Raw genomic sequence first — 27,556 nt, 5'->3', positions numbered from 1 at the left:
ATAATGCTGCAATGAACATTTTACTCTTCTGCTGAAAAGAATTTAATTTGTAGAAACCCAAGCAATATAATAAGGAATACTAAAACTTATGTACGCTAACAAAGGGACTTGATTAGGTTATTTGGACAGTTTTCTAAATGATACTTTTCTTCTAGGTGAGCCAGATCCTCCAAGGAAACTAGAAGTTACAGAAATGACAAAGAACAGCGCTACATTAGCCTGGTTACCTCCCCTGCGTGATGGAGGCGCTAAAATCGATGGCTATATCATTAGTTATAGAGAAGAAGATCAGCCTGCAGATCGCTGGACAGAGTACTCTGTGGTAAAAGACCTCAGCCTTGTTGTTACTGGCCTAAAAGAAGGAAAGAAGTATAAATTCAAAGTAGTGGCCAGAAATGCTGTTGGAGTCAGTTTGCCTAAAGAAACTGATGGAGTATATGAAGCCAAAGAGCAGCTGTGTAAGTAGTTATTGTCGTTTTTATCATGTGGTAAAGATTTTTAGAATTTTCTTTTGACATGTGGACATTTCTTCTTGAGTAATCAAGGTCCAGAAATACTTGGAAAATCATATAGGACAGTAATTTGCAAACATTTGGACCCACAAACACATAGTAAATAAACTATAAATCATGACACAGTATACATGTGCATATATATTATTATATACATGTATATGTGTGTGTATATATATATATATATATATGAGTTTCTTGAAACAATACCTACCCTTATTAAGTATGCTGCACTCTGATATTTTCTCTTCTATCACATTCTTCTTTACAAATATTAGCTGTAATGCAAAGACTAAGTTAAAGAACTAATAAGTTGTAACCCACACTTTGAATAACATGCTAGTATAGTTCCCCAGCAGAGAAAAGTTAACTTGTACACAAAATTAATGCATTTTTATCTTACTTTCAGTGCCACCAAAGATCCTTATGCCAGAGCAAATTACTCTTAAAGCTGGCAAGAAACTCCGGGTTGAAGCCTATGTGTATGGAAAGCCTCATCCAATCTGTAAATGGAAAAAAGGAGAAGATGATGTGGTCACATCCAGCCACCTGGCAGTGCATAAAACAGACAATTCTTCAATTCTGATCATAAAAGACGTCACTAGAAAAGACAGTGGTTACTACAGCCTCACTGCAGAGAACAGTTCTGGGTCAGACACTCAGAAAGTCAAAGTTATCGTAATGGGTAGGTTGAACCTTAGACTAATGACTGTGTAAAACATGAGGCTCAGAGATACTTTCACCAATCAAATCTCTGTTCTTATGTTTCTTTCCTCTTGGGTTCACGCAGATGCACCTGGGCCTCCTCAGCCTCCATTTGACATTTCGGACATAGACGCTGAAGCTTGCTCCTTGTCCTGGCACATCCCCCTGGAGGACGGCGGCAGTAGCATCACCAACTACATAGTGGAGAAGTGTGATGTGAGCCGAGGTGACTGGATCACAGCTCTAGCTTCCGTCACCAAAACTTCCTGCAGAGTTGGCAAGCTGATCCCAGGCCATGAATATATCTTCCGGGTCCGTGCTGAAAACAGATTTGGCATTTCAGAGCCTCTCACATCTCCAAAGATGCTGGCTAAGTTCCCATTTGGTATGTTTCTTTCAGGGAGAAAAATACTTTGATTTTTTTCTCTAATCTGTTACTTATAGTAGAAATGGGCATTTCCCTTGTCTTCATCTACAGGTGTTCCTAGTGAACCAAAGAATGCAAGAATCACTAAAGTCAACAAAGATTGCATATTTGTGGCATGGGACAGACCAGACAGTGATGGAGGGAGCCCCATTACTGGCTACCTGATTGAACGCAAAGAAAGAAACAGTTTGCTCTGGGTGAAAGCTAATGATACTCTTGTCCGGTCAACTGAATATCCTTGCGCTGGCCTTGTGGAAGGGCTTGAGTATTCATTCAGAATCTATGCTCTGAACAAAGCAGGATCCAGCCCTCCTAGCAAACCAACAGAATATGTAACTGCAAGAACGCCAGTTGGTAAGTTCCGTTTTTAGGTTGGTTTGGTTTGGTTCCGTGTTATGGAGGCACATTTGCATCTTAAGAGTCTGTGAAGATTCAGAAATATGTGTTCTCTCTCATTCCATGAAAACAAACTTCGTATCACTCCCTGACAATCACACAGCGAGCACTCAAAAATCGGTATTGGCTAAATTATTAATAAAATGGATGATTGTCATCTTGTTAGGCTAGTTACTTAGCAGCAGGGGTAATAATGTGAAATATGGATATTTAAAACTTCTGCTATTCAGATAAATGCTGAAAACACCTCTTTTGGTTTTAGATCCTCCTGGAAAGCCTGAAGTTGTTGATGTTACCAAGAATACTGTATCCCTCATCTGGGCAAGACCAAAACACGACGGAGGCAGCAAAATTATTGGCTATTTTGTCGAAGCTTGCAAACTCCCTGGTGATAAGTGGGTGCGGTGCAATACCACACCTCACCAGATTCCCCAGGAAGAGTACACAGCTACCGGTTTAGAAGAGAATGCTCAGTACCAATTCAGAGCAATTGCCAAGACAGCAGTAAACATTAGCCAGCCTTCTGAACCTTCTGATCCAGTGACCATCATTGCAGAAAATGGTAAGATTCTATAGCAGATTACAGACAAGGATGGACAGCACTTGTGGTGTTCATCTCTCTTAATAAAAAACTAAGCCTACATCTATGGGGAAAAGAACAAATAAAATAATTGGAACTTTGCAAATAGACACTAAAAAATTCTGGAGAACCCTAATAACTTGTTAAACTAAAAAGTAGCATACAAAACTGTGAGAACTATATGATTTCAAAAAACAGACATGCACAGAAAGAGGACAAAGAAATTTACCAAAATGATAATAATGAGAATTTAAAGGTGTTGTAATTATGGGTGATCTGTGCTTTTTTTGTTTTTATTTTCAGCGTTATTAAATTTCCACATTAAACCTGCATTTGTTTTATAATGAATATATTACTTTTTAAAATCTCTCTTTGAAAGATACAAGCATATGAATTTCCCACTGTTATAAAAAGAATTATGTAATATAGTTTTGCTTATATTAAATCCTTTTTTTTTTTTCTAGTTCCTCCCAGGATAGACCTCAGTGTGGCTATGAAATCTCTGGTTACCGTAAAAGCCGGGACAAATGTTTGCCTGGATGCTACTGTCTTTGGTAAACCAACACCAACAGTTTCCTGGAAGAAGGAGGGCACACTGTTAAAACCAGCCGAAGGCATAAAAATAGCCAAGAAGCGGGAACTGTGCACCCTGGAGCTGTTCAGTGTGAACCGAAAGGACTCGGGAGACTACACCATCACTGCCGAAAATGCCAGTGGTTCTAAATCAGCCACCATTAAGCTTAAAGTATTAGGTAACTAAAGTGTTTCCTTGGAATCTCATAGTCTACTTGGATTAGTGTGATGTGGTAGAATTTACAAAACCTTACGCGAGAAGACACGTCCTGATGCATCTTTTGTAACCACAGGATTATTCTTTTCACAGAACTATATCATTTTAGAGCTAAAGAGAGCACTAGAGATTTCATTTTCCAGTTACCTAATTTTACATGTGAGAAAACTAGGATTATGAAAATTTAAGTAACTTCCAAGGTCATAGAGCAGCCTAGGCCTCCAGACCTCTCCTCTGTACTCATTCCCCATTTACATGTATTGGTGAAACACTTCACTCTGTTTTCCTTCTTTCAGATAAACCAGGTCCTCCAGCATCTGTTAAAATCAACAAGATGTATGCAGACCGTGCAATGCTTTCTTGGGAACCTCCTCTTGAAGACGGGGGCTCAGAAATCACCAACTACATTGTTGACAAACGTGAAACGAGCAGAGCCAACTGGGCACAAGTCTCTGCTACCGTGCCCATCACCAGCTGCTCTGTGGAGAAACTGATTGAGGGTCATGAGTATCAGTTCCGAATCTGTGCTGAAAATAAATACGGAGTGGGTGACCCAATATTCACTGAACCAGCCATTGCTAAAAACCCATACGGTAGGAACATTTTGCTGTCATTTTTCATTTTGCTTTTTAATTAGTACCTTTTAGATTAGGAAATTAACTTTTCATCAATCTTTGCAGACCCACCTGGTCGCTGTGATCCTCCTGTTATTAGCAACATAACCAAAGATCACATGACAGTAAGCTGGAAACCACCAGCAGATGACGGTGGCTCACCGATCACTGGCTATTTGCTTGAAAAGCGGGAAACCCAGGCACTTAACTGGACAAAGGTCAACAGAAAACCTGTTATAGAAAGAACGATAAAAGCAACTGGTCTCCAAGAAGGCACTGAATACGAGTTCCGAGTTACAGCTATAAATAAAGCAGGACCAGGCAAACCTAGTGATGCATCCAAAGCTGTTTATGCCCAGGACCCTCTGTGTAAGTTTTCAATGAAAGAATCCCCTATCTTGTGTTATGCATTCAACAACCAGGAGTGTGGTTTTAATGAAGTTTCTTTTATTATCTGCAGATCCTCCTGGCCCACCAGCTTTTCCTAAAGTATATGATACAACCCGTAGCTCCGTGAGTCTATCTTGGGGCAAGCCAGCCTTCGATGGAGGTAGCCCAATCATTGGCTACCTTGTTGAAGCAAAACGAGCTGACTCTGATAACTGGGTGAGGTGCAATTTACCACAGAAGCTGCAGAAAACTCGCTTTGAGGTTACTGGCCTGATGGAAAACACAGAATATCAGTTCCGCGTATATGCAGTTAATAAGATTGGCTACAGTGACCCCAGCGATGTGCCTGACAAACACTGCCCCAAGGACATCTTAAGTAAGTATGACCAGGAGAAATATAGAGGGGTGGTTCCCATCAATCATATTGTAAGAGGGACACCAGAACTTCCTTAAGTAGATTTATTTACTTACAAGCTTTAGAGCTGATAACTCTAGCAGTATACTTCAGGAGAGCTGGGTTGGAATTTTATGTATTATATAACAGGTCAAATGGAATGCAAGATCATTTCTGGTTTTTAAAAGTTTTTCACACTTATATGAGAATTTCATGTCTTCAAAAGGGTATGGAATATAAGAATTTTATTCTCAAAGTAGACATTTTTAAAATAAATAATAAAATATTTTATTATTATGGTTTTTTATTTTCCCTTCTAATTCATCTCTCTCCTTAAGTATGTAATTGGCAGGCTTCCATATTAATTTCCCTTCTCATTTTTTTTTTCTATTTACTCATTCTCCCTAACCATTTTACCATTTATTTTGAATATTTGGTATTATATTTCACCCCCTAAGTACTTTACCTTCTTCAGTGAAACGAAGAGAGCCAGATTTTGTAAGAGAGAGACTTCATTGAATATATAAAAGGCAAACAAGAATGGAAGAGGGCCAATTGTCTACTTTAATTACAGAGAGCTTGAGAGTATGTAAGTCATGAGAAGAAGTATAAATACCCCATGGAAAAATTACAAAATATAAGAAATAAAATATAAGAAAGTAGATTAACAATAGATACAGAGGGTTAAAATGGTTGACAAAAGATTTGAGAAATATATTTAGGGTTTTAAAAATCAGTTTGAAAAAAATCTGTTATAGAAAAGAAACATATTTTAGAAGTTATAAGGCCAATCCCTGGAAATACATTTGAGCATTAAACTAATACTTTGACTTTCTTCACTCCAAAATTAAACAGTTCCACCTGAAGGAGAACTTGATGCTGAGTTGAGGAAAACACTCATATTACGTGCTGGAGTTACAATGAGGCTGTATGTACCTGTAAAAGGACGTCCACCTCCAAAGATCACTTGGTCAAAACCAGGTGTCAATCTAAGAGAAAGGATTGGGATGGACATAAAGTCAACTGACTTTGACACTTTCTTGCGCTGTGAAAATGTGAACAAATATGATGCAGGAAAATATATCTTGACCCTGGAGAACAGCTGTGGTAAAAAGGAATATACCATTGTAGTGAAAGTGCTTGGTAAGTTCATTTGAAAAAAATCATGTATGTCAAAAAATATGGTTGATTTTTTTTTCACACATTCCTTTCTTATTTATCCACTATTCATTCAGATACTCCTGGGCCACCAGTCAATGTGACTGTCAAGGAAGTATCCAAAGATTCTGCTTATGTTACCTGGGATCCTCCTATTATTGATGGCGGAAGCCCCATCATAAACTATGTGGTAGAGAAACGTGATGCAGAGAGGAAGTCCTGGTCTACAGTGACAACCGAGTGTTCAAAAACAAGCTTCAGAGTATCTAACTTGGAGGAGGGAAAATCCTACTTCTTCAGGGTGTTTGCTGAAAATGAGTATGGAATTGGTGATCCTGGTGAAACACGTGATGCTGTCAAAGCTTCCGGTGAGCACACAATTGTCATCACTTTGAGTGACATCTAACCTCGGTTATCTGGGCCTTACACTCATGATTTCTTCTTTGCTTTAGAAACCCCTGGACCAGTTGTGGACCTGAAAGTGGTGTCTGTAACTAAGTCATCTTGCAACATAGGCTGGAAAAAGCCACGCAGCGATGGTGGAAGTCGAATTACTGGATATGTAGTTGACTTCCTGACTGAAGAAAATAAATGGCAACGAGTTATGAAATCAGTAAACCTTCAGTATTCCACAAAAGATTTGACTGAAGGGAAGGAATATACCTTCAGAGTGAGTGCTGAGAATGAAAATGGAGAAGGAACCCCAAGTGAAATCACTGCCGTGGCAAAGGATGATGTCGGTAAGACTTCACCCATACATCTCCATTTTCCCTTTACTTTCCCTTTACTGAAAGTGTACTCTTGAGGAGTACACAAGTTTATATAAAAATTCTTTAAGAATTATCATGATGATGGGCCTCCCCTGGTGGCACAGCGCTGTGAAGCTGTCTGCAGCCTCTGCAGTGCCAGTTCAATGCCGGCCGGCCAGTGAGGGTCCCACATGGTGCGGCAGACCTCTCCTGTCTCGCCTGCTGCTCCCCTCAGCAGTGAAATTCGTCAGTCTGCCTGTTCTGTTCCCCACTCTGTCTCTGGTGAATCCTCTCACCCTACCGCGCATCTGGCCTGTACCCCAGTTCTTGTATAAATAAAAAAATCTTTAAAAAAAAAATTATCATGATGTGAAAAAGTTAACTGTCTAGTCTTAAAAATACTTTTATTTCTGCTGTTTTACAGTGGCTCCTGATCTTGACTTAAAAGATCTACCTGATTTGTGCTACTTGGCTAAAGAAAACAGCAACTTCCGTCTTAAGATTCCCATCAAGGGCAAGCCTGTTCCATCGGTATCCTGGAAGAAAGGAGAAGACCCTCTAGCTGCTGACACAAGAGTCAATGTTGAGTCAACTGCAGTTAATACAACTCTTGTAGTATATGATTGCAAAAAATCTGATGCTGGAAAATACACAATCACACTTAAGAATGTTGCCGGCACCAAAGAAGGAACTATCTCTATAAAAGTTGTTGGCAAGCCAGGCATCCCCACTGGACCAATCAAATTTGATGAAGTCACAGCAGAAGCAATGACCTTAAAGTGGGGTCCTCCAAAGGATGATGGAGGTTCTGAAATCACCAACTATATCCTAGAGAAGAGGGATTCTGTAAACAACAAGTGGGTGACATGTGCTTCAGCAGTCCAGAAAACCACCTTTAGAGTAACAAGACTTCATGAAGGTGTGGAATACACCTTCAGGGTCAGTGCCGAAAATAAATATGGTGTCGGAGAGGGCCTGAAATCAGAGCCAATTGTTGCTAAACATCCATTTGGTAAGTGTCTTAAAGTCAGAAAACAAAGTAAAACATGATTTTAAGAAATTCTTTATTATAAATCTTGGATTTTTAAATTTTTCTAGATGTGCCTGATGCTCCTCCACCTCCCAATATTGTGTCTGTCAGACATGATTCAGTATCTCTAACTTGGACAGACCCCAAGAAAACTGGAGGGTCTCCAATTACAGGTATTTATTAGCCTTATATACTTTAGTTTTCATATTGAACTCCCCCCCATAAAATGTTGAATGTATACGCCTTCTTTACAGCACGACTTGCACAAACAATAATTTTCCCTTCAATATGTCATGTATTCTGTATATTAAGCATTAACTTAAGCTATTTAATTATGCTAATATTTAATTTCAGTGAACCCCTCTTAACGTAACAGTAGATAAAGTCTTTCCTAGTAATAATGCCTATTTTTGTGAGTTAAAATTTTTCAACAGGTGCAATAGATATGAATATTCCAAGAGAAAAAAGTAGCCCTGTGCCTAGGTTTTAAAAATATAGGTACTAACAAGAATGGCTAGTTGATCCATTTGTCCATATATAAATTCTTTGGGCAAGAATGCATATATTTAAAAATCAGGCTAGGTTTGTACTTTCTATCTAAATTGACACATCACTTCATCTTTTGTAGGGTATCATATCGAGTTCAAAGAAAGAAACAGCCTTTTGTGGAAGAGAGCTAACAAGACTCCTATTAAAATGAAAGATTTCAAAGTGACAGGACTAACTGAAGGTCTTGAATATGAATTCCGAGTCATGGCAATCAACTTAGCAGGAGTAGGCAAACCAAGCCTGCCATCGGAGCCAGTGGTGGCACTTGATCCAATCGGTAAGTCATTATACAAAGAAAAACCCAGGTGAGTTTTCTGCATGAAGATAACATTTGTATTTGACCTTTTTTCCCCCCCTATGATTTAGATCCTCCTGGCAAACCTGAGGTGATTAATGTCACAAGAAATTCAGTGACTCTCATTTGGACAGAACCCAAATATGATGGTGGTCATAAGTTGACTGGATACATAGTAGAGAAGCGGGATCTACCTTCTAAATCTTGGATGAAAGCCAACCATGTTAATGTTCCAGATTGTGCCTTTACTGTAACTGACCTTGTTGAGGGTGGAAAATATGAATTCAGAATTAGAGCAAAGAATACAGCAGGTGCTATCAGCGCTCCATCAGAAAGTACAGGAACCATTATTTGCAAGGATGAATATGGTAGGTCCATTTTGACTGTTTATACTCATTTGAAAGATAGCAAATTAAGCCTCCTTTCTCTTTTGATTAAAATACATATGTATTTTTTCTTTGCAGAGGCACCAACCATTGTCCTTGATCCCACCATAAAAGATGGAGTAACAGTTAAAGCAGGAGATACCATTGTTTTGAGTGCCATTAGCATCCTTGGCAAACCCCTTCCAAAATCAAGTTGGTCCAAGGCAGGAAAAGATATGAGACCATCAGATATCGTTCAGATAACTTCAACCCCAACATCTTCCATGCTTGCTGTCAAGTACGCCACTAGAAAAGATGCTGGTGAATATACCATCACTGCTACCAATCCTTTTGGCACAAAGGAGGAACATGTGAAGGTAACAGTCCTCGATGTACCTGGCCCCCCTGGTCCTATTGAAATCAGCAATGTTTCTGCTGAAAAAGCAACACTTACATGGACACCTCCCTTGGAAGATGGAGGCTCACCAATTAAGTCCTATGTTCTTGAAAAGAGAGAAACCAGCAGACTTTTGTGGACAGTGGTTGCTGAAGATATTCAGACTTGCAGGCATGTGGCAACCAAACTTATCCAAGGAAATGAGTACCTCTTCCGGGTCTCAGCAGTAAACCAATATGGCAAAGGAGAACCTGTACAGTCAGAACCTGTCAAAATGGTAGACAGATTTGGTACGTACTGCATGTGAGAATATTGCGATGTAAACATTTACAACAAAGTTCAGTAAATTGTGGATTTCTCATAAATTTTCTTCCTTTTCAGGTCCCCCTGGCCCTCCTGGAAAACCAGAGGTATCAAATATCACTAAAAACACTGCCACTGTCAGTTGGAAAAGGCCAGTTGATGATGGTGGCAGTGAGATCACAGGATATCACATAGAGAGGAGAGAAAAGAAGAGCTTGAGATGGGTGAGAGCAACAAAGACGCCGGTATCAGATCTCAGATGCAAAGTAACAGGACTTCAAGAAGGAAACACTTATGAATTCCGTGTCAGTGCAGAAAACAGAGCAGGAATTGGTCCACCCAGTGAAGCTTCAAATCCTGCTCTAATGAAAGATGTAGCATGTTAGTATTTACCTTTTTTCAATGTGCCTCATTTGGGAGTGCAAAAACCTTGCAGAACTTACCCAAAAGCAAAACTTCTAACATGTGCTTGTGTGTCTTTCTTTTTCAGATCCTCCAGGACCACCTTCAAATGCGCATGTAACTGATACTACCAAAAAATCAGCTTCTTTAGCATGGGGCAAGCCTCATTATGATGGCGGACTTGAGATCACTGGCTATGTCGTAGAGCATCAAAAAGTAGGAGATGAGGCCTGGATAAAAGACACCACAGGACCTGCCCTAAGAATCACTCAGTTTGTTGTCCCTGATCTTCAGACTAAAGAGAAATACAATTTTAGGATCAGTGCCATCAATGATGCAGGTGTTGGGGAACCAGCAGTGATTCCAGATGTTGAAATTGTAGAACGGGAAATGGCTCCTGATTTTGAACTAGATGCTGAACTCCAGAGAACACTCGTTGTTAGAGCAGGACTCAGTATTAGAATATTCGTTCCAATTAAAGGTCGTCCTGCTCCTGAAGTGACATGGACCAAAGATAATATCAACCTTAAGAACCGAGCTAACATCGAAAATACAGAGTCATTCACTCTTCTGATCATCCCAGAATGTAACAGATACGACACTGGTAAATTTGTGATGACCATCGAAAACCCCGCTGGGAAGAAAAGTGGTTTTGTTAACGTCAGAGTCTTGGATACACCAGGACCCGTCCTTAACTTGAGGCCTACTGACATCACAAAGGACAGTGTCACCCTGCACTGGGACCTCCCTCTGATAGATGGGGGCTCACGGATCACAAACTATATTGTGGAGAAACGAGAAGCAACACGGAAATCTTATACCACAGCCACTACTAAGTGCCATAAATGCACATATAAAGTTACCGGCTTGACTGAAGGATGTGAATACTTCTTTAGAGTGATGGCAGAAAATGAATATGGAATCGGTGAACCAACAGAAACAAAAGAACCTGTCAGAGCCTCTGAAGCACCATCACCACCAGATAGCCTTAACATTATGGACATAACTAAGAGCACAGTCAGCTTGGCCTGGCCCAAACCAAAACACGACGGTGGTAGTAAGATCACCGGCTATGTGATTGAAGCCCAAAGAAAAGGCTCTGACCAGTGGACCCACATCACAACTGTGAAAGGGTTAGAATGTGTTGTGAAGAATCTAACTGAAGGGGAGGAATACACTTTCCAAGTAATGGCAGTGAACAGTGCAGGAAGAAGTGCCCCTAGAGAAAGCAGGCCTGTAATTGTCAAGGAGCAGACGATGCTTCCAGAATTGGATCTCCGTGGCATTTATCAGAAATTAGTCATTGCCAGAGCTGGTGATAATATTAAAGTTGAAATTCCAGTGCTTGGTCGACCAAAGCCCACAGTTACATGGAAAAAAGGAGACCAAGTTCTTAAACAGACACAGAGAGTTAATTATGAAAATACAGCAACTTCAACCATCTTAAATATCAATGAGTGTGTGAGAAGTGATAGTGGGCCCTATCCATTAACAGCAAGGAACACTGTGGGAGAGGTTGGTGATATCATCACCATTCAAGTTCATGATATCCCAGGGCCACCTACCGGACCAATCAAATTTGATGAAATTTCATCTGATTTTGTAACTTTCTCTTGGGACCCACCTGAAAATGATGGCGGTGTACCCATAAGCAACTATGTAGTAGAAATGCGACAGACTGACAGCACTACCTGGGTGGAGCTAGCAAGCACTGTTATTCGTACTACATATAAAGCCACTCGCCTCACTACCGGAGTGGAATATCAGTTCCGGGTAAAAGCTCAAAACAGATACGGAGTCGGGCCAGGCATCACATCAGCATCTGTAGTTGCCAACTATCCATTTAAGGTTCCTGGGCCTCCTGGCACTCCTCAAGTAACAGCAGTTACCAAGGACTCAATGACAATTAGCTGGAATGAGCCTCTTTCTGATGGTGGAAGCCCCATTTTAGGATACCACATTGAAAGAAAAGAACGAAATGGTATTCTCTGGCAGACTGTGAGCAAAGCATTAGTACCAGGCAACATTTTCAAATCAACTGGACTTACAGATGGCATTGCTTATGAATTCCGAGTGATTGCAGAAAACATAGCAGGCAAGAGCAAGCCAAGCAAGCCATCTGAACCTATGTTTGCTTTAGATCCCATTGACCCACCTGGGAAACCAATCCCTCTAAATATTACTAGACACACAGTGGCACTTAAATGGGCCAAGCCTGAATATACTGGAGGCTTCAAAATTACCAGTTATATAGTTGAAAAGAGAGACCTTCCAAATGGCCGGTGGCTGAAGGCCAACTTTAGCAACATTCTGGAGAATGAATTTACAGTCAGTGGCCTAACAGAAGATGCCGCCTATGAATTCCGTGTGATTGCTAAAAATGCTGCAGGTGCTGTTAGTCCACCCTCTGAGCCATCAGATGCTATCACCTGTAGGGATGACATCGAGGCACCAAGGATAATGGTGGATGTTAAATTTAAGGACACAGTTATAGTAAAAGCGGGTGAAGCATTCAAGCTGGAAGCTGACGTTTCAGGTCGCCCACCTCCAACAATGGAATGGACCAAAGATGGAAAGGACCTTGAAGGCACAGGAAAATTAGAAATAAAAATTGCAGATTTCTCCACTATGCTGATAAACAAGGATTCATCAAGAAGAGATGGAGGTGCCTATATCCTCACAGCAACAAATCCTGGTGGTTTTGCTAAACACATTTTCAATGTCAAAGTTCTTGATAGACCAGGCCCACCTGAAGGACCTTTAGCTGTATCTGAAGTGACTTCAGAAAAATGTGTGTTATCTTGGTTGCCTCCACTAGATGATGGAGGTGCCAAAATTGATCATTATATTGTACAGAAACGTGAGACCAGCAGATTGGCATGGACAAATGTAGCCTTAGAAGTCCCAATAACAAAACTAAAGGTCACCAAACTTTTGAAAGGCAATGAGTACATATTCCGTGTCATGGCTGTAAACAAATATGGAGTTGGAGAACCACTAGAATCAGAGCCTGTGCTTGCAGTAGATCCTTATGGACCTCCTGATCCACCCAAAAACCCTGAAGTTACAACTATTACTAAAGATTCAATGGTTGTCTGCTGGGGACATCCTGACTCTGATGGTGGAAGTGAAATCATCAATTATATTGTGGAACGACGTGACAAAGCTGGTCAACGTTGGGTGAAATGCAACAAGAAAACTGTTACTGATTTAAGATATAAAGTGTCCGGACTGACAGAAGGTCATGAATATGAGTTCAGGATTATGGCTGAAAACGCTGCTGGAATCAGTGCACCAAGTGCTACCAGTCCATTTTATAAAGCTTGTGACACTGTGTTTAAACCCGGTCCACCAGGTAACCCACGTGTTCTAGACACAAGCAGATCCTCCATTTCAATTGCGTGGAATAAACCTATCTATGATGGTGGCTCAGAAATCACTGGGTACATGGTTGAGATCGCCCTGCCAGAGGAAGATGAATGGAAGATTGTCACTCCACCAGCTGGGCTTAAGGCAACTTCTTACACCATCACCGGCCTCAAAGAAAATCAAGAATACAAAATCCGTATCTATGCCATGAATTCTGAAGGAATTGGGGAACCCGCACTTGTTCCTGGAACTCCGAAGGCTGAAGAGAGGATGCTGCCTCCAGAGATTGAACTGGATGCTGATCTACGAAAAGTAGTTACCATAAGAGCATGTTGCACCCTGAGGCTTTTTGTTCCAATCAAAGGAAGGCCTGCACCTGAGGTGAAGTGGACCCGGGAACATGGAGAGTCTTTAGACAAAGCTAGCATTGAATCCACAAGCTCTTACACCTTGCTCATTGTTGGAAATGTAAACAGATTTGACAGTGGCAAATACATGCTCACTGTAGAAAACAGCTCAGGCAGCAAGTCTGCTTTTGTCAATGTTAGAGTGCTAGACACACCAGGCCCTCCACAGAATCTGAAGATAAAGGAGGTCACTAAGACGTCTGTCACACTGACATGGGAGCCACCCCTTCTTGATGGAGGCTCCAAAATAAAGAACTATATTGTTGAAAAACGGGAATCAACAAGAAAAGCATATTCAACTGTTGCAACAAATTGCCACAAGACTTCCTGGAAGGTAGACCAACTTCAAGAAGGCTGTAGTTATTATTTCAGGGTTCTCGCTGAAAACGAATATGGCATTGGTCTGCCTGCCGAGACTGCAGAATCCGTGAAGGCATCAGAACGACCTCTTCCTCCAGGAAAAATCACTTTGCTGGATGTCACAAGAAATAGTGTGACACTCTCTTGGGAGAAACCAGAGCATGATGGAGGCAGCCGAATTCTAGGCTACATTGTAGAGATGCAAAGCAAGGGCAGTGACAAGTGGGTCACATGTGCCACAGTCAAAGTCACTGAAGCCACTATAACTGGACTGATTCAGGGTGAAGAATACTCTTTCCGTGTTTCGGCTCAGAATGAAAAAGGCATCAGTGATCCTAGACAACTTAGTGTGCCAGTAATTGCCAAAGACCTTGTCATTGCCCCAGCCTTCAAACTCCTGTTCAACACTTTCACTGTACTGGCAGGTGAAGACCTAAAAGTTGATGTACCATTTATTGGTCGCCCCCCACCAGCTGTAACTTGGCATAAAGAAGATGTACCACTGAAGCAGACGACTAGAGTAAATGCAGAAAGCACAGAAAATAATACAGTATTGACAATAAAGGAGGCCTGCCGAGAAGATGTTGGACATTACACAGTTAAACTGACTAACTCGGCTGGCGAAGCTACTGAAATCCTTAATGTTATTGTTCTTGACAAGCCCGGACCTCCCACTGGACCAGTTAAAATGGATGAAGTGACAGCTGACAGTATTACTCTTTCCTGGGGTCCACCCAAGTATGATGGTGGAAGTTCTATCAATAATTACATTGTGGAGAAGCGGGACACTTCCACAACCACCTGGCAAATTGTATCAGCTACTGTTGCAAGGACAACAATAAAGGCTTGCAGGTTAAAGACTGGCTGTGAGTATCAGTTTAGAATTGCTGCTGAGAACAGATATGGGAAGAGTACCTACCTCAATTCAGAGCCTATTGTAGCCCAGTATCCATTCAAAGTTCCTGGTCCTCCTGGCACACCATTTGTCACAGTCTCCACCAAGGACAGCATGGAAGTACACTGGAATGAGCCAGTCAGCGATGGAGGTAGCAAAGTCATTGGTTATCATCTAGAACGCAAAGAAAGAAATGGCATCCTCTGGGTTAAATTGAATAAGACACCTATCCCTCAAACCAAGTTTAAAGCAACTGGCCTCGACGAAGGCATTGAATATGAATTTAGAGTCTCTGCAGAGAATATCGTGGGAATAGGCAAGCCAAGTAAAGCATCAGAATGCTACGTAGCTCGTGACCCATGTGACCCACCAGGGCGGCCAGAAGCAATCATTGTCACACGGAATTCAGTGACTCTTCAGTGGAAGAAGCCCGCCTATGATGGTGGAAGCAAGATCACTGGGTATATTGTTGAGAAGAAAGAATTGCCCGAGGGCCGCTGGATGAAAGCCAGTTTTACAAATGTCATTGATACTCAATTTGAAGTGACTGGCCTAGTGGAAGATCACAGATATGAGTTCCGTGTCATCGCTCGAAATGCCGCGGGAGTATTTAGTGAGCCTTCAGAAAGCACGGGAGCAATTACAGCAAGAGATGAGATAGAGCCACCACGAATAACTATGGATCCAAAATACAAAGACACAATTGTGGTTCATGCTGGTGAGTTATTTAAGATTGATGCAGAAATTTATGGCAAACCAATACCAACCACTCAGTGGATTAAAGGTGATCAGGAGCTTTCAAACACAGCTCGACTAGAAATCAAGAGCACTGACTTTGCCACCAGTCTGAGTGTAAAAGATGCGGTACGTGTTGACAGTGGAAATTACATATTGAAGGCCAAAAATGTCGCAGGAGAGAGATCAGTTACTATAAATGTCAAAGTTCTTGATAGACCAGGGCCACCCGAAGGACCCATTGTTATATCGGGAGTTACAGCAGAAAAATGCACACTGGCGTGGAAACCCCCACTGCAGGATGGCGGGAGTGATATCATAAATTATATTGTGGAAAGAAGAGAAACCAGCCGCTTGGTTTGGACTGTGGTTGACGCAAATGTGCAAATTCTCAGCTGCAAAGTTACTAAGCTTCTTGAAGGCAATGAATATCTCTTCCGTGTAATGGCTGTAAACAAATACGGTGTTGGAGAGCCTCTTGAATCGGAGCCAATCATTGCCAAGAATCCATTTGTCGTACCAGATGCCCCAAAGGCTCCAGAAGTCACAACAGTGACCAAGGATTCAATGATTGTTGTATGGGAAAGACCAGCATCTGATGGTGGCAGCGAAATTCTTGGCTATGTGCTTGAGAAACGTGATAAAGAGGGCATTCGATGGACACGATGCCACAAACGTCTGATTGGGGAATTGCGCTTGAGAGTAACCGGACTCATAGAAAATCACAATTATGAGTTCAGGGTCTCAGCTGAGAATGCTGCTGGACTTAGTGAACCAAGCCCCCCATCTGCATACCAAAAGGCTTGTGATCCTATTTACAAACCAGGACCTCCAAACAATCCCAAAGTGACAGATATTACCAGATCTTCTGTTTTCCTGTCTTGGAGCAAACCAATATATGATGGTGGCTGTGAAATCCAAGGATACATTGTGGAAAAATGTGATGTGAGCGATGGCGAATGGACAATGTGCACTCCACCAACTGGTATCAACAGAACAAATATCGAAGTAGAGAAGCTACTGGAAAAGCATGAATACAACTTCCGTATCTGTGCTGTTAATAAAGCAGGAGTTGGCGAGCATGCCGATGTCCCTGGACCTGTAATAGTTGAAGAAAAATTGGAAGCGCCAGACATTGATCTTGACCTAGAACTCAGGAAAATTATAAATATAAGGGCGGGAGGATCCCTAAGGCTCTTTGTTCCTATTAAAGGTCGTCCCACACCAGAAGTTAAATGGGGAAAAGTGGATGGTGAAATCCGAGATGCAGCTATAATTGATGTCACTAGCAGCTTCACCTCTCTTGTTCTTGAAAATGTCAACCGATATGACAGTGGAAAATATACTCTCACATTAGAAAATAGCAGTGGAACAAAGTCTGCCTTTGTTACTGTGAGAGTCCTGGACACACCAAGTCCACCTGTTAACCTGAAAGTCACAGAAATCACTAAAGATTCAGTGTCAATTACATGGGAACCTCCTTTGTTGGATGGTGGATCCAAAATTAAAAATTACATTGTTGAAAAACGTGAAGCCACAAGAAAATCATATGCTGCCGTTGTAACAAATTGCCATAAGAATTCTTGGAAAATTGAACAACTCCAAGAAGGTTGCAGCTATTACTTTAGAGTCACGGCTGAGAACGAGTATGGTATCGGCCTTCCTGCCCGCACAGCTGATCCAATTAAAGTTGCAGAAGTCCCACAACCTCCAGGAAAAATTACTGTGGATGATGTCACCAGAAACAGTGTCTCTTTGAGTTGGACAAAGCCTGAACACGATGGTGGCAGTAAAATCATTCAGTATATTGTGGAAATGCAGGCTAAACACAGTGAAAAGTGGTCAGAGTGTGCTCGAGTAAAGAACCTGGAAGCAGTAATTACCAACCTAACTCAAGGAGAAGAATATCTTTTTAGAGTTGTTGCTGTAAATGAAAAGGGAAGAAGTGATCCTAGGTCCCTAGCAGTTCCAATAGTTGCCAAAGATCTGGTCATTGAGCCAGACGTAAGACCAGATTTCAACAGTTACAGTGTACAAGTTGGGCAAGATTTGAAAATAGAAGTGCCAATTTCTGGACGCCCTAAACCAACCATCACATGGACTAAAGATGGTGTTCCACTGAAGCAGACCACAAGAATCAATGTTACAGATTCACTTGACCTCACTGTCCTCAGTATTAAAGAAACTCACAAGGATGATGGTGGACATTATGGAATCACAGTTGCCAATATTGTTGGCCAGAAAACAGCATCCATCGAAATTATAACTCTAGATAAACCTGATCCTCCAAAAGGACCTGTTAAATTTGATGAAGTCAGTGCTGAAAGTATTACATTATCTTGGAACCCTCCATTATATACAGGAGGCTGCCAAATCACCAACTACATTGTTCACAAAAGAGATACAACCTCCACAGTATGGGACGTTGTTTCTGCTACCGTTGCCAGAACTACACTTAAAGTGACCAAACTGAAAACTGGTACAGAATACCAATTCAGAATATTTGCTGAAAATAGATATGGACAAAGCTTTGCTTTGGAGTCTGATCCGATTGTAGCTCAATATCCCTACAAAGAACCAGGCCCTCCAGGCACACCATTTGCCACAGCCATTTCCAAAGACTCCATGGTTATACAGTGGCATGAGCCAATCAATAATGGTGGAAGTCCAGTCATAGGTTACCACCTTGAAAGGAAGGAAAGAAATAGTATTTTATGGACAAAAGTCAACAAAACTATTATCCATGACACCCAGTTTAAAGCACTCAATCTGGAAGAGGGCATTGAATATGAATTCAGAGTCTATGCTGAAAATATTGTTGGCATAGGCAAAGCAAGCAAGAATTCTGAATGCTATGTAGCCAGAGATCCCTGCGACCCACCAGGAACCCCAGAAGCAATAATAGTCAAAAGAAATGAAATCACTTTACAATGGACCAAACCAGTATATGATGGTGGAAGTATGATCACAGGTTACATTGTAGAGAAACGTGATTTACCTGAGGGCCGTTGGATGAAAGCCAGCTTCACAAATGTCATCGAAACTCAATTCACTGTGTCAGGTCTTACTGAAGATCAAAGATATGAATTCAGAGTCATTGCAAAGAATGCAGCTGGTACAATAAGTAAACCTTCTGACAGTACTGGACCGATAACTGCCAAAGATGAGGTTGAACTCCCAAGAATTTCAATGGATCCAAAATTCAGAGACACAATTGTGGTAAATGCTGGAGAAACATTCAGGCTTGAGGCTGATGTTCATGGGAAGCCCCTACCCACCATTGAATGGTTAAGAGGAGATAAGGAAGTTGAAGAATCTGCTAGATGTGAAATAAAGAACACAGACTTCAAGGCTTTACTTATTATAAAGGATGCCATCAGAATTGATGGTGGACAGTATATTTTACGAGCTTCCAATGTTGCAGGTTCTAAATCATTCCCAGTAAATGTGAAAGTATTAGATAGACCAGGACCTCCAGAAGGGCCAGTCCAGGTTACGGGAGTCACTTCTGAAAAATGCACTTTAACATGGTCTCCCCCACTTCAGGATGGTGGTAGTGATATTTCTCACTATGTTGTTGAAAAGAGAGAAACAAGTCGACTTGCCTGGACCATTGTGTCTTCAGAAGTTGTCACCAATTCTCTGAAAGTTACCAAACTCTTAGAAGGAAATGAGTATATCTTCCGTATAATGGCTGTCAACAAATATGGTGTTGGAGAGCCTTTGGAATCTGCACCAGTACTAATGAAAAATCCATTTGTACTTCCTGGACCACCAAAAAGCTTGGAAATCACCAACATTACCAAGGACTCCATGACCGTCTGTTGGAATCGTCCAGATAGTGATGGTGGAAGTGAGATTATTGGTTACATTGTAGAGAAAAGAGACAGAAGTGGCATTAGGTGGATAAAATGTAATAAACGTCGCATTACAGATTTGCGTCTAAGAGTAACAGGATTAACAGAAGATCACGAATATGAGTTTAGAGTCTCTGCAGAAAATGCTGCTGGAGTTGGAGAACCAAGTCCAGCTACAGTTTATTACAAGGCTTGTGATCCTGTGTTCAAACCTGGCCCACCCACCAATGCACATATTGTAGATACCACCAAAAGTTCAATTACACTTGCCTGGAGCAAACCCATCTATGATGGTGGCAGTGAGATCCTGGGATACGTAGTAGAAATGTGTAAGGCAGAAGAGGAGGAATGGCAAATAGTTACCCCACAGACTGGCCTGAGAGTCACTCGCTTTGAAATTGCAAAACTCACTGAACACCAAGAGTATAAAATACAAGTGTGTGCCCTGAATAAAGCCGGGTTAGGTGAACCTGCACCAATTCCTGGTACTGTGAAACCAGAAGATAAACTTGAAGCACCTGAACTTGACCTTGACTCTGAATTACGGAAAGGAATCATTGTAAGAGCTGGTGGATCTGCTAGGATTCACATCCCATTCAAGGGCCGTCCAACACCTGAGATCACCTGGTCTCGAGAAGAAGGTGATTTCACAGATAAGGTCCAAATTGAAAAGGGAACAAACTTCACTCAGCTCTCAATAGATAACTGTGATAGAAATGACGCTGGAAAATATATTCTCAAGCTGGAAAACAGCAGCGGATCTAAATCTGCTTTTGTAACTGTAAAAGTTCTGGACACCCCAGGACCACCACAGAATTTGACAGTCAAAGAGGTGAAAAAGGATTCTGTCCTTTTGGTATGGGAACCACCCATCATTGATGGAGGTGCAAAGGTCAAGAACTATGTTATTGACAAGCGTGAGTCAACCAGAAAAGCATATGCTAATGTGAGCAGTAAATGCAGCAAAACAAGTTTTAAAGTTGAGAATCTTACAGAAGGAGCCATTTATTACTTTAGAGTTATGGCTGAAAATGAATTTGGAGTTGGTGTTCCAGTGGAAACTGCCGATGCTGTGAAAGCTGCTGAACCTCCTTCCCCACCTGGAAAGGTCACGCTCACTGATGTGTCGCAGACCAGTGCTTCCCTTATGTGGGAGAAACCTGAACATGATGGTGGTAGCAGGGTCCTGGGCTATGTTGTTGAAATGCAGCCCAAAGGAACTGAAAAATGGAGTGTTGTGGCTGAATCCAAAGTCTGCAATGCAGTTGTTACTAGTTTGAGTTCTGGACAAGAATATCAGTTCCGTGTCAAAGCTTACAACGAGAAAGGAAAAAGTGATCCCAGAGTGCTTGGAGTGCCTGTCATAGCCAAGGACTTGACTATACAGCCTAGTTTTAAATTACCATTTAATACATATAGCGTCCAAGCTGGAGAAGATCTTAAAATTGAAATTCCAGTTATTGGCAGACCAAGACCTAAAATTTCATGGGACAAAGATGGTGAACCTCTTAAACAGACAACAAGAGTGAATGTTGAGGAAACAGCTACTTCAACTATTTTGCACATTAAAGAAAGTAACAAAGATGACTTCGGAAAATACAGCATAACAGCAACAAACAGTGCAGGTACAGCAACAGAAAATCTCAGTATTATCATTTTGGAAAAGCCTGGACCTCCGGTTGGACCAGTTCGGTTTGATGAAGTTAGTGCAGACTTCGTAGTCATATCTTGGGAACCTCCAACTTATACTGGTGGCTGTCAAATAAGCAACTATATTGTAGAGAAACGTGATACAACCACCACCACTTGGCATATAGTATCAGCAACAGTTGCAAGAACAACAATTAAAGTAACCAAGCTGAAAACAGGCAATGAGTACCAGTTTAGAATTTTTGCAGAAAACAGGTATGGAAAAAGTGTTCCTCTAGATTCAAAACCAGTTGTTGTACAATATCCATTTAAAGTTCCTGGACCACCTGGAACTCCTTTTGTGACATCACTGTCAAAAGAGCAAATGGTTGTGCAATGGCATGAGCCAGTTAACGATGGAGGTAGCAAAGTTATTGGTTACCATCTAGAACAGAAAGAAAAGAACAGCATTTTATGGATCAAACTAAATAAGACTCCCATTCAAGACACAAAATTCAAAACAAGTGGGCTTGATGAAGGCCTTGAGTATGAGTTCAGAGTTTCTGCTGAAAATATTGTTGGCATCGGCAAGCCTAGCAAAGTGTCAGAATGCTACGTTGCTCGGGATCCTTGTGACCCACCTGGGCGCCCTGAAGCCATTGTTATTACAAGAAACAATGTCACACTGAAATGGAAGAAACCTGTCTATGATGGTGGTAGCAAAATAACAGGTTATATAGTAGAAAAGAAAGATCTACCTGATGGCCGCTGGATGAAAGCCAGCTTTACCAATGTACTAGAAACTGAATTTACAGTGAGTGGCCTTGTAGAAGACCAAAGGTATGAATTTAGAGTAATTGCAAGAAATGCAGCTGGCAATTTTAGTGAGCCATCTGAGAGCACTGGTGCCATTACTGCAAGGGATGAAATCGATGCACCAAATGCCTCACTGGATCCAAAATATAGAGATGTCATCACTGTTCATGCAGGAGAGACTTTTGTCCTTGAAGCTGATATCCGAGGCAAACCTATCCCTGAAATCGTTTGGTCAAAAGATGGAAAAGAGCTTGAAGAAACAACTGCAAGGATGGAAATTAAGTCTACTATTCAGAAAACAACTCTGGTTGTCAAAGACTGCATACGTACTGATGGAGGACAATATATTCTGAAACTCAGCAATGTTGGTGGAACAAAATCAATACCAATCACTGTAAAGGTACTTGACATACCAGGGCCTCCTGAAGGGCCTCTACGAGTTTCTGGGGTTACTGCTGAAAAATGTTACCTGGCATGGAACCCACCTTTGCAAGATGGTGGTGCTAATATATCACATTACATCATTGAAAAGAGAGAGACAAGCAGACTCTCCTGGACCCAGGTTTCGACTGAAGTACAAGCCCTTAACTACAAAGTCACTAAACTTCTCCCTGGTAATGAGTATATTTTCCGTGTCATGGCTGTGAATAAATATGGAATTGGAGAGCCCTTGGAATCCGAGCCCGTCATCGCTTGCAATCCTTACAAAACACCAGGTCCTCCTTCAACACCTGAAGTCTCAGCGATCACCAAAGATTCCATGATAGTAACATGGGCACGCCCAGTGGATGACGGAGGTGCTGAAATTGAAGGGTACATTCTTGAAAAACGAGATAAGGAAGGCATTAGGTGGACCAAGTGCAACAAGAAAACACTGACAGATCTTCGATTCAGGGTAACTGGTCTTACTGAAGGTCATTCCTATGAATTCAGAGTTTCTGCTGAAAATGCAGCTGGTGTGGGTGAAGCCAGTGAGCCATCTGTTTTCTATCGTGCCTGTGATGCTCTGTATCCACCAGGTCCACCAAGTAATCCAAAAGTGACAGACTCTTCCAGGTCTTCTGTCTCCTTGGCATGGAATAAACCAATTTATGATGGTGGTGCACCTGTTAAGGGTTACATTGTTGAGGTCAAAGAAGCCACTGCTGATGAATGGACAACCTGCACTCCACCCACAGGATTACAAGGAAAGCAGTTCACAGTTACCAAGCTTAAAGAAAACAATGAGTATAACTTCCGTATTTGTGCCATCAATTCAGAAGGTGTAGGTGAGCCTGCAACTATACCTGGTTCAGTTGTTGCTAAAGAGAGGCTAGAGCCACCAGAAATAGAACTTGATGCTGATCTCAGAAAGGTGGTCATTCTGCGTGCAAGTGCTACCTTACGCTTATTTGTCACTATCAGAGGCCGACCAGAACCTGAAGTTAAATGGGAAAAGGCTGATGGCGTTCTCACTGAGAGGGCCCAGATTGAGGTGACCAGCTCATACACTATGTTGGTGATTGATAATGTAACCAGATTTGACAGTGGTAGGTATAACCTGACACTAGAAAATAACAGTGGCTCCAAAACAGTTTTTGTTAATGTCAGAGTTCTTGACTCACCAAGTGCCCCTGAGAATTTGACTGTAAGAGAAGTGAAGAAAGACTCAGTCACACTATCTTGGGAACCGCCACTTATTGATGGTGGAGCTAAGATTACAAACTACATTGTTGAAAAACGAGAAACCACAAGAAAAGCATATGCCACTATTACAAACAATTGCACAAAGAACACTTTTAAAATTGAAAATCTACAAGAAGGCTGTTCTTATTACTTCCGAGTCTTAGCTGCCAATGAATATGGAATTGGTTTGCCAGCTGAAACAACTGAACCCGTTAAAGCTTCTGAACCACCCCTCCCACCTGGAAGAGTTACTCTTGTTGATGTGACCCGTAACACAGCTACAATTAAATGGGAGAAACCAGAAAGTGATGGTGGCAGCAAAATTACTGGTTATGTAATTGAAATGCAGACAAAAGGGAGTGAAAAATGGAGCACTTGCACACAAGTTAAGACTCTAGAAGCTACTATTTCTGGCCTAACTTCAGGAGAAGAGTACATCTTCAGGGTTGCTGCAGTTAATGAAAAAGGAAGAAGTGATCCAAGACAACTTGGCGTGCCAGTGATTGCAAGGGATATTGAAATAAAGCCTTCGATTGAGCTTCCTTTCAGTACTTTCAATGTAAAGGCTGGAGACCAACTTAAGATCGATGTTCCGTTTAAAGGACGACCTCAAGCTACCATAAGCTGGAAAAAAGATGGTCAGATCCTTAAAGAGACAACTAGGGTCAATGTTTCCTCTTCAAAGACTGTAACATCACTATCTATTAAGGAAGCTTCAAGGGAAGATGTTGGAACTTATGAATTATGTGTTTCAAATAGTGCTGGATCCATAACAGCTCCAATTACTGTAATTGTCCTTGACAGACCAGGTCCTCCAGGACCTATTCGTATTGATGAGGTTAGTTGTGACAATGTAACCATTTCTTGGAATCCTCCAGAATATGATGGTGGCTGCCAAATAAGCAATTACATCGTTGAAAAGAGAGTGACTACTTCTACAACATGGCAGGTAGTTTCACAAGCAGTTGCAAGAACATCAATTAAAATAATTCGTCTAATAACAGGAACTGAGTATCAGTTCCGTGTCTGTGCAGAAAATCGCTATGGAAAGAGCTCCTACAGTGAATCTTCAGCTGTGGTTGCAGAGTATCCATTCAGTCCCCCAGGTCCTCCCGGTACTCCTAAAGTTGTGCATGCCACAAAATCCACCATGATTGTAAGCTGGCAAGTGCCAGTTAATGATGGAGGAAGTCAAGTAATTGGCTATCACCTCGAGTACAAAGAAAGAAGTAGCATTCTTTGGACAAAAGCAAATAAAATCCCCATTGCTGATACTCAAATGAAAGTTTCTGGCCTTGATGAAGGACTGATGTATGAGTACCGTGTATACGCTGAGAATATTGCTGGAATTGGTAAATGCAGTAAATCTTGTGAACCAGTCCCTGCAAGAGATCCTTGTGACCCTCCAAGACAACCTGAAGTCACGAATATCACAAGGAAGTCAGTGTCACTTAAATGGTCTAAACCACTTTATGACGGTGGAGCTAAGATCACAGGATACATTATTGAGCGTAGAGAACTACCAGATGGCCGATGGCTAAAGTGCAATTTTACTAACGTATCAGAAACATACTTTGAAGTGACTGAACTTACTGAAGATCAGCGTTATGAATTCCGGGTTTTTGCAAGGAATGCTGCTGACTCAGTTAGTGAACCATCTGAATCTACTGGCCCTATTACAGTTAAAGATGATGTAGAGGCTCCAAGAATTATGATGGATGTCAAGTTCCGAGATGTTATTGTTGTCAAAGCTGGAGAGACCCTTAAGCTAAATGCAGACATTGCAGGGCGACCTCTGCCAGTTGTTTCCTGGGCCAAGGATGGTGTAGAAATTGAAGAAAGAGCAAGAACAGAAATTGTCTCCACGGACTTCACTACTATGTTAACAGTGAAAGATTGTATCCGACGAGACACTGGGCAGTATGTCCTAACGCTAAAGAATGTTGCAGGAACTCGGTCAATGGCAGTTAACTGCAAGGTACTTGATAAGCCTGGCCCACCAGCAGGACCACTTGAAATAAATGGTCTCACCTCTGAGAAATGCTCTCTTTCATGGGGACCACCTCAGGAAGATGGGGGTGCAAATATCGACTATTACATTGTAGAGAAACGTGAAACAAGTCGCCTCGCATGGACAATATGTGAAGGAGAGTTAATGACAACATCCTGTAAAGTAACCAAGTTACTCAAAGGCAATGAATACATCTTCAGAGTAACAGCTGTTAATAAGTATGGTGTTGGTGAGCCCCTGGAGAGTGTGCCTGTCAAGGCACTGGATCCATTTACAGTTCCGAGTCCACCCACATCTTTGGAAATAACATCTGTGACCAAGGATTTCATGACACTTTGCTGGTCGAGACCTGAGACTGATGGAGGCAGTGAAATCTCTGGATATATAATTGAAAGGCGAGAGAAAAACAGCCTACTATGGGTGCGTGTAAACAAAAAACCAGTTTATGATCTGAGAGTGAAATCAACAGGACTTCGTGAAGGATGTGAATACGAATACCGGGTTTATGCAGAAAATGCCGCTGGCTTAAGCCTTCCAAGTGAAACATCTCCCTTAACTAGGGCAGAAGATCCAGTGTTCTTACCATCTCCTCCCTCCAAACCCAAAGTTGTGGACTCAGGCAAAACAAATATAACAATTAGCTGGGTAAAGCCCTTATTTGATGGCGGGGCCCCAGTAACCGGATACACTGTAGAATACAAACTATCTGAGGAGACTGACTGGAAAACTGCCATCCAGAGCTTACGAGGCACAGAATATACAGCAAGTGGATTAACAGCAGGAGCTGAATATGTTTTCAGAGTAAGATCTATCAATAAGGTCGGTGCTAGTGATCCTAGTGAAGTCTCCGATCCCCAAATAGCAAAGGAGCGAGAAGAAGAACCTGTATTTGATCTTGACAGTGACATGAGGAAGACTTTGATTGTCAAGGCTGGTTCCTCATTTACCATGACTGTGCCTTTCCGAGGTAGACCCGTCCCCAGTGTCTCCTGGAGCAAGCCAGACACTGACCTCCGCACTAGAGCTTATATCGATTCCACAGACTGCCGTACATCGCTTACTATTGAAAATGCCAACAGAAATGATTCTGGAAAATACACTTTGACAATTCAGAATATTTTGAGTGCTGCTTCACTCACCTTAGTTGTTAAGGTTTTAGATTCTCCTGGTCCTCCCGCCAATGTTACTGTACAAGAGGTAACCAAAGAGTCTGCAGTGTTATCCTGGGATGTTCCTGAGAACGATGGTGGAGCACAGGTGAAGAACTATCACATAGAAAAACGTGAGGCCAGTAAGAAAGCATGGGTTTCTGTGACCAACAACTGTAACCGCCTCTCCTACAAAATCACTAATTTACAAGAAGGCGCTATATACTACTTCAGAGTCTCTGGAGAAAATGAGTTTGGTGTCGGTGTACCAGCTGAAACAAAGGATGGAGTTAAAATAACAGGTATGTTTTAAGAATAAAGAACATCTATAGATCCATATTAATTTTCCTAGAATAGTGTGAATTATTCCAATTAGTCATTGTTTAACCTCAAACGCTTTTGGTTCATACATCAAACATTTCATACTGTGTCACAAAATAAAATTTCTAATACAAAGATTTTTGTTGAGAAAAAAATTTACGTAGCTGGAATTGGATAACAATTCTAATTGAATTTAAATATAATTGAATTTCATAACATAGAAGTGTATCATATAGACATACTGTGTGCATGTCTAGAATTCATCATCAAGTTTCTCATAAGATTAT

The 27,556-nt window shown here is 41.5% G+C and overlaps 1 protein-coding gene across 1 annotated transcript in view; it reads left to right on the top strand.

Annotated features, from left to right (window-relative positions):
* TTN (titin) overlaps window positions 1–27,556 on the top strand; it is a gene marked incomplete at both ends in the record, with an annotated part of 277,818 nt that overhangs the window by 218,758 nt on the left and 31,504 nt on the right. Inside the window, 19 exon segments of the mRNA XM_084258850.1 lie at window positions 156–458; window positions 922–1,197; window positions 1,303–1,602; window positions 1,696–1,998; window positions 2,303–2,602; window positions 3,085–3,372; window positions 3,707–4,003; window positions 4,091–4,393; window positions 4,485–4,790; window positions 5,664–5,951; window positions 6,044–6,334; window positions 6,419–6,706; window positions 7,140–7,727; window positions 7,814–7,918; window positions 8,374–8,571; window positions 8,661–8,957; window positions 9,054–9,641; window positions 9,733–10,035; window positions 10,145–27,250. Of these exon segments, the coding sequence (XP_084114976.1) occupies window positions 156–458; window positions 922–1,197; window positions 1,303–1,602; window positions 1,696–1,998; window positions 2,303–2,602; window positions 3,085–3,372; window positions 3,707–4,003; window positions 4,091–4,393; window positions 4,485–4,790; window positions 5,664–5,951; window positions 6,044–6,334; window positions 6,419–6,706; window positions 7,140–7,727; window positions 7,814–7,918; window positions 8,374–8,571; window positions 8,661–8,957; window positions 9,054–9,641; window positions 9,733–10,035; window positions 10,145–27,250 (22,728 nt within the window).

The sequence above is a fragment of the Talpa europaea genome (genome assembly GCF_964194135.1).
Source record: "Talpa europaea genome assembly, chromosome: 1".
In the NCBI taxonomy this organism is placed as follows: Eukaryota; Metazoa; Chordata; class Mammalia; order Eulipotyphla; family Talpidae; genus Talpa; species Talpa europaea.
Note: the sequence above shows the minus strand (reverse complement) of the source record. Positions and strands in the feature narration are given on the sequence as shown.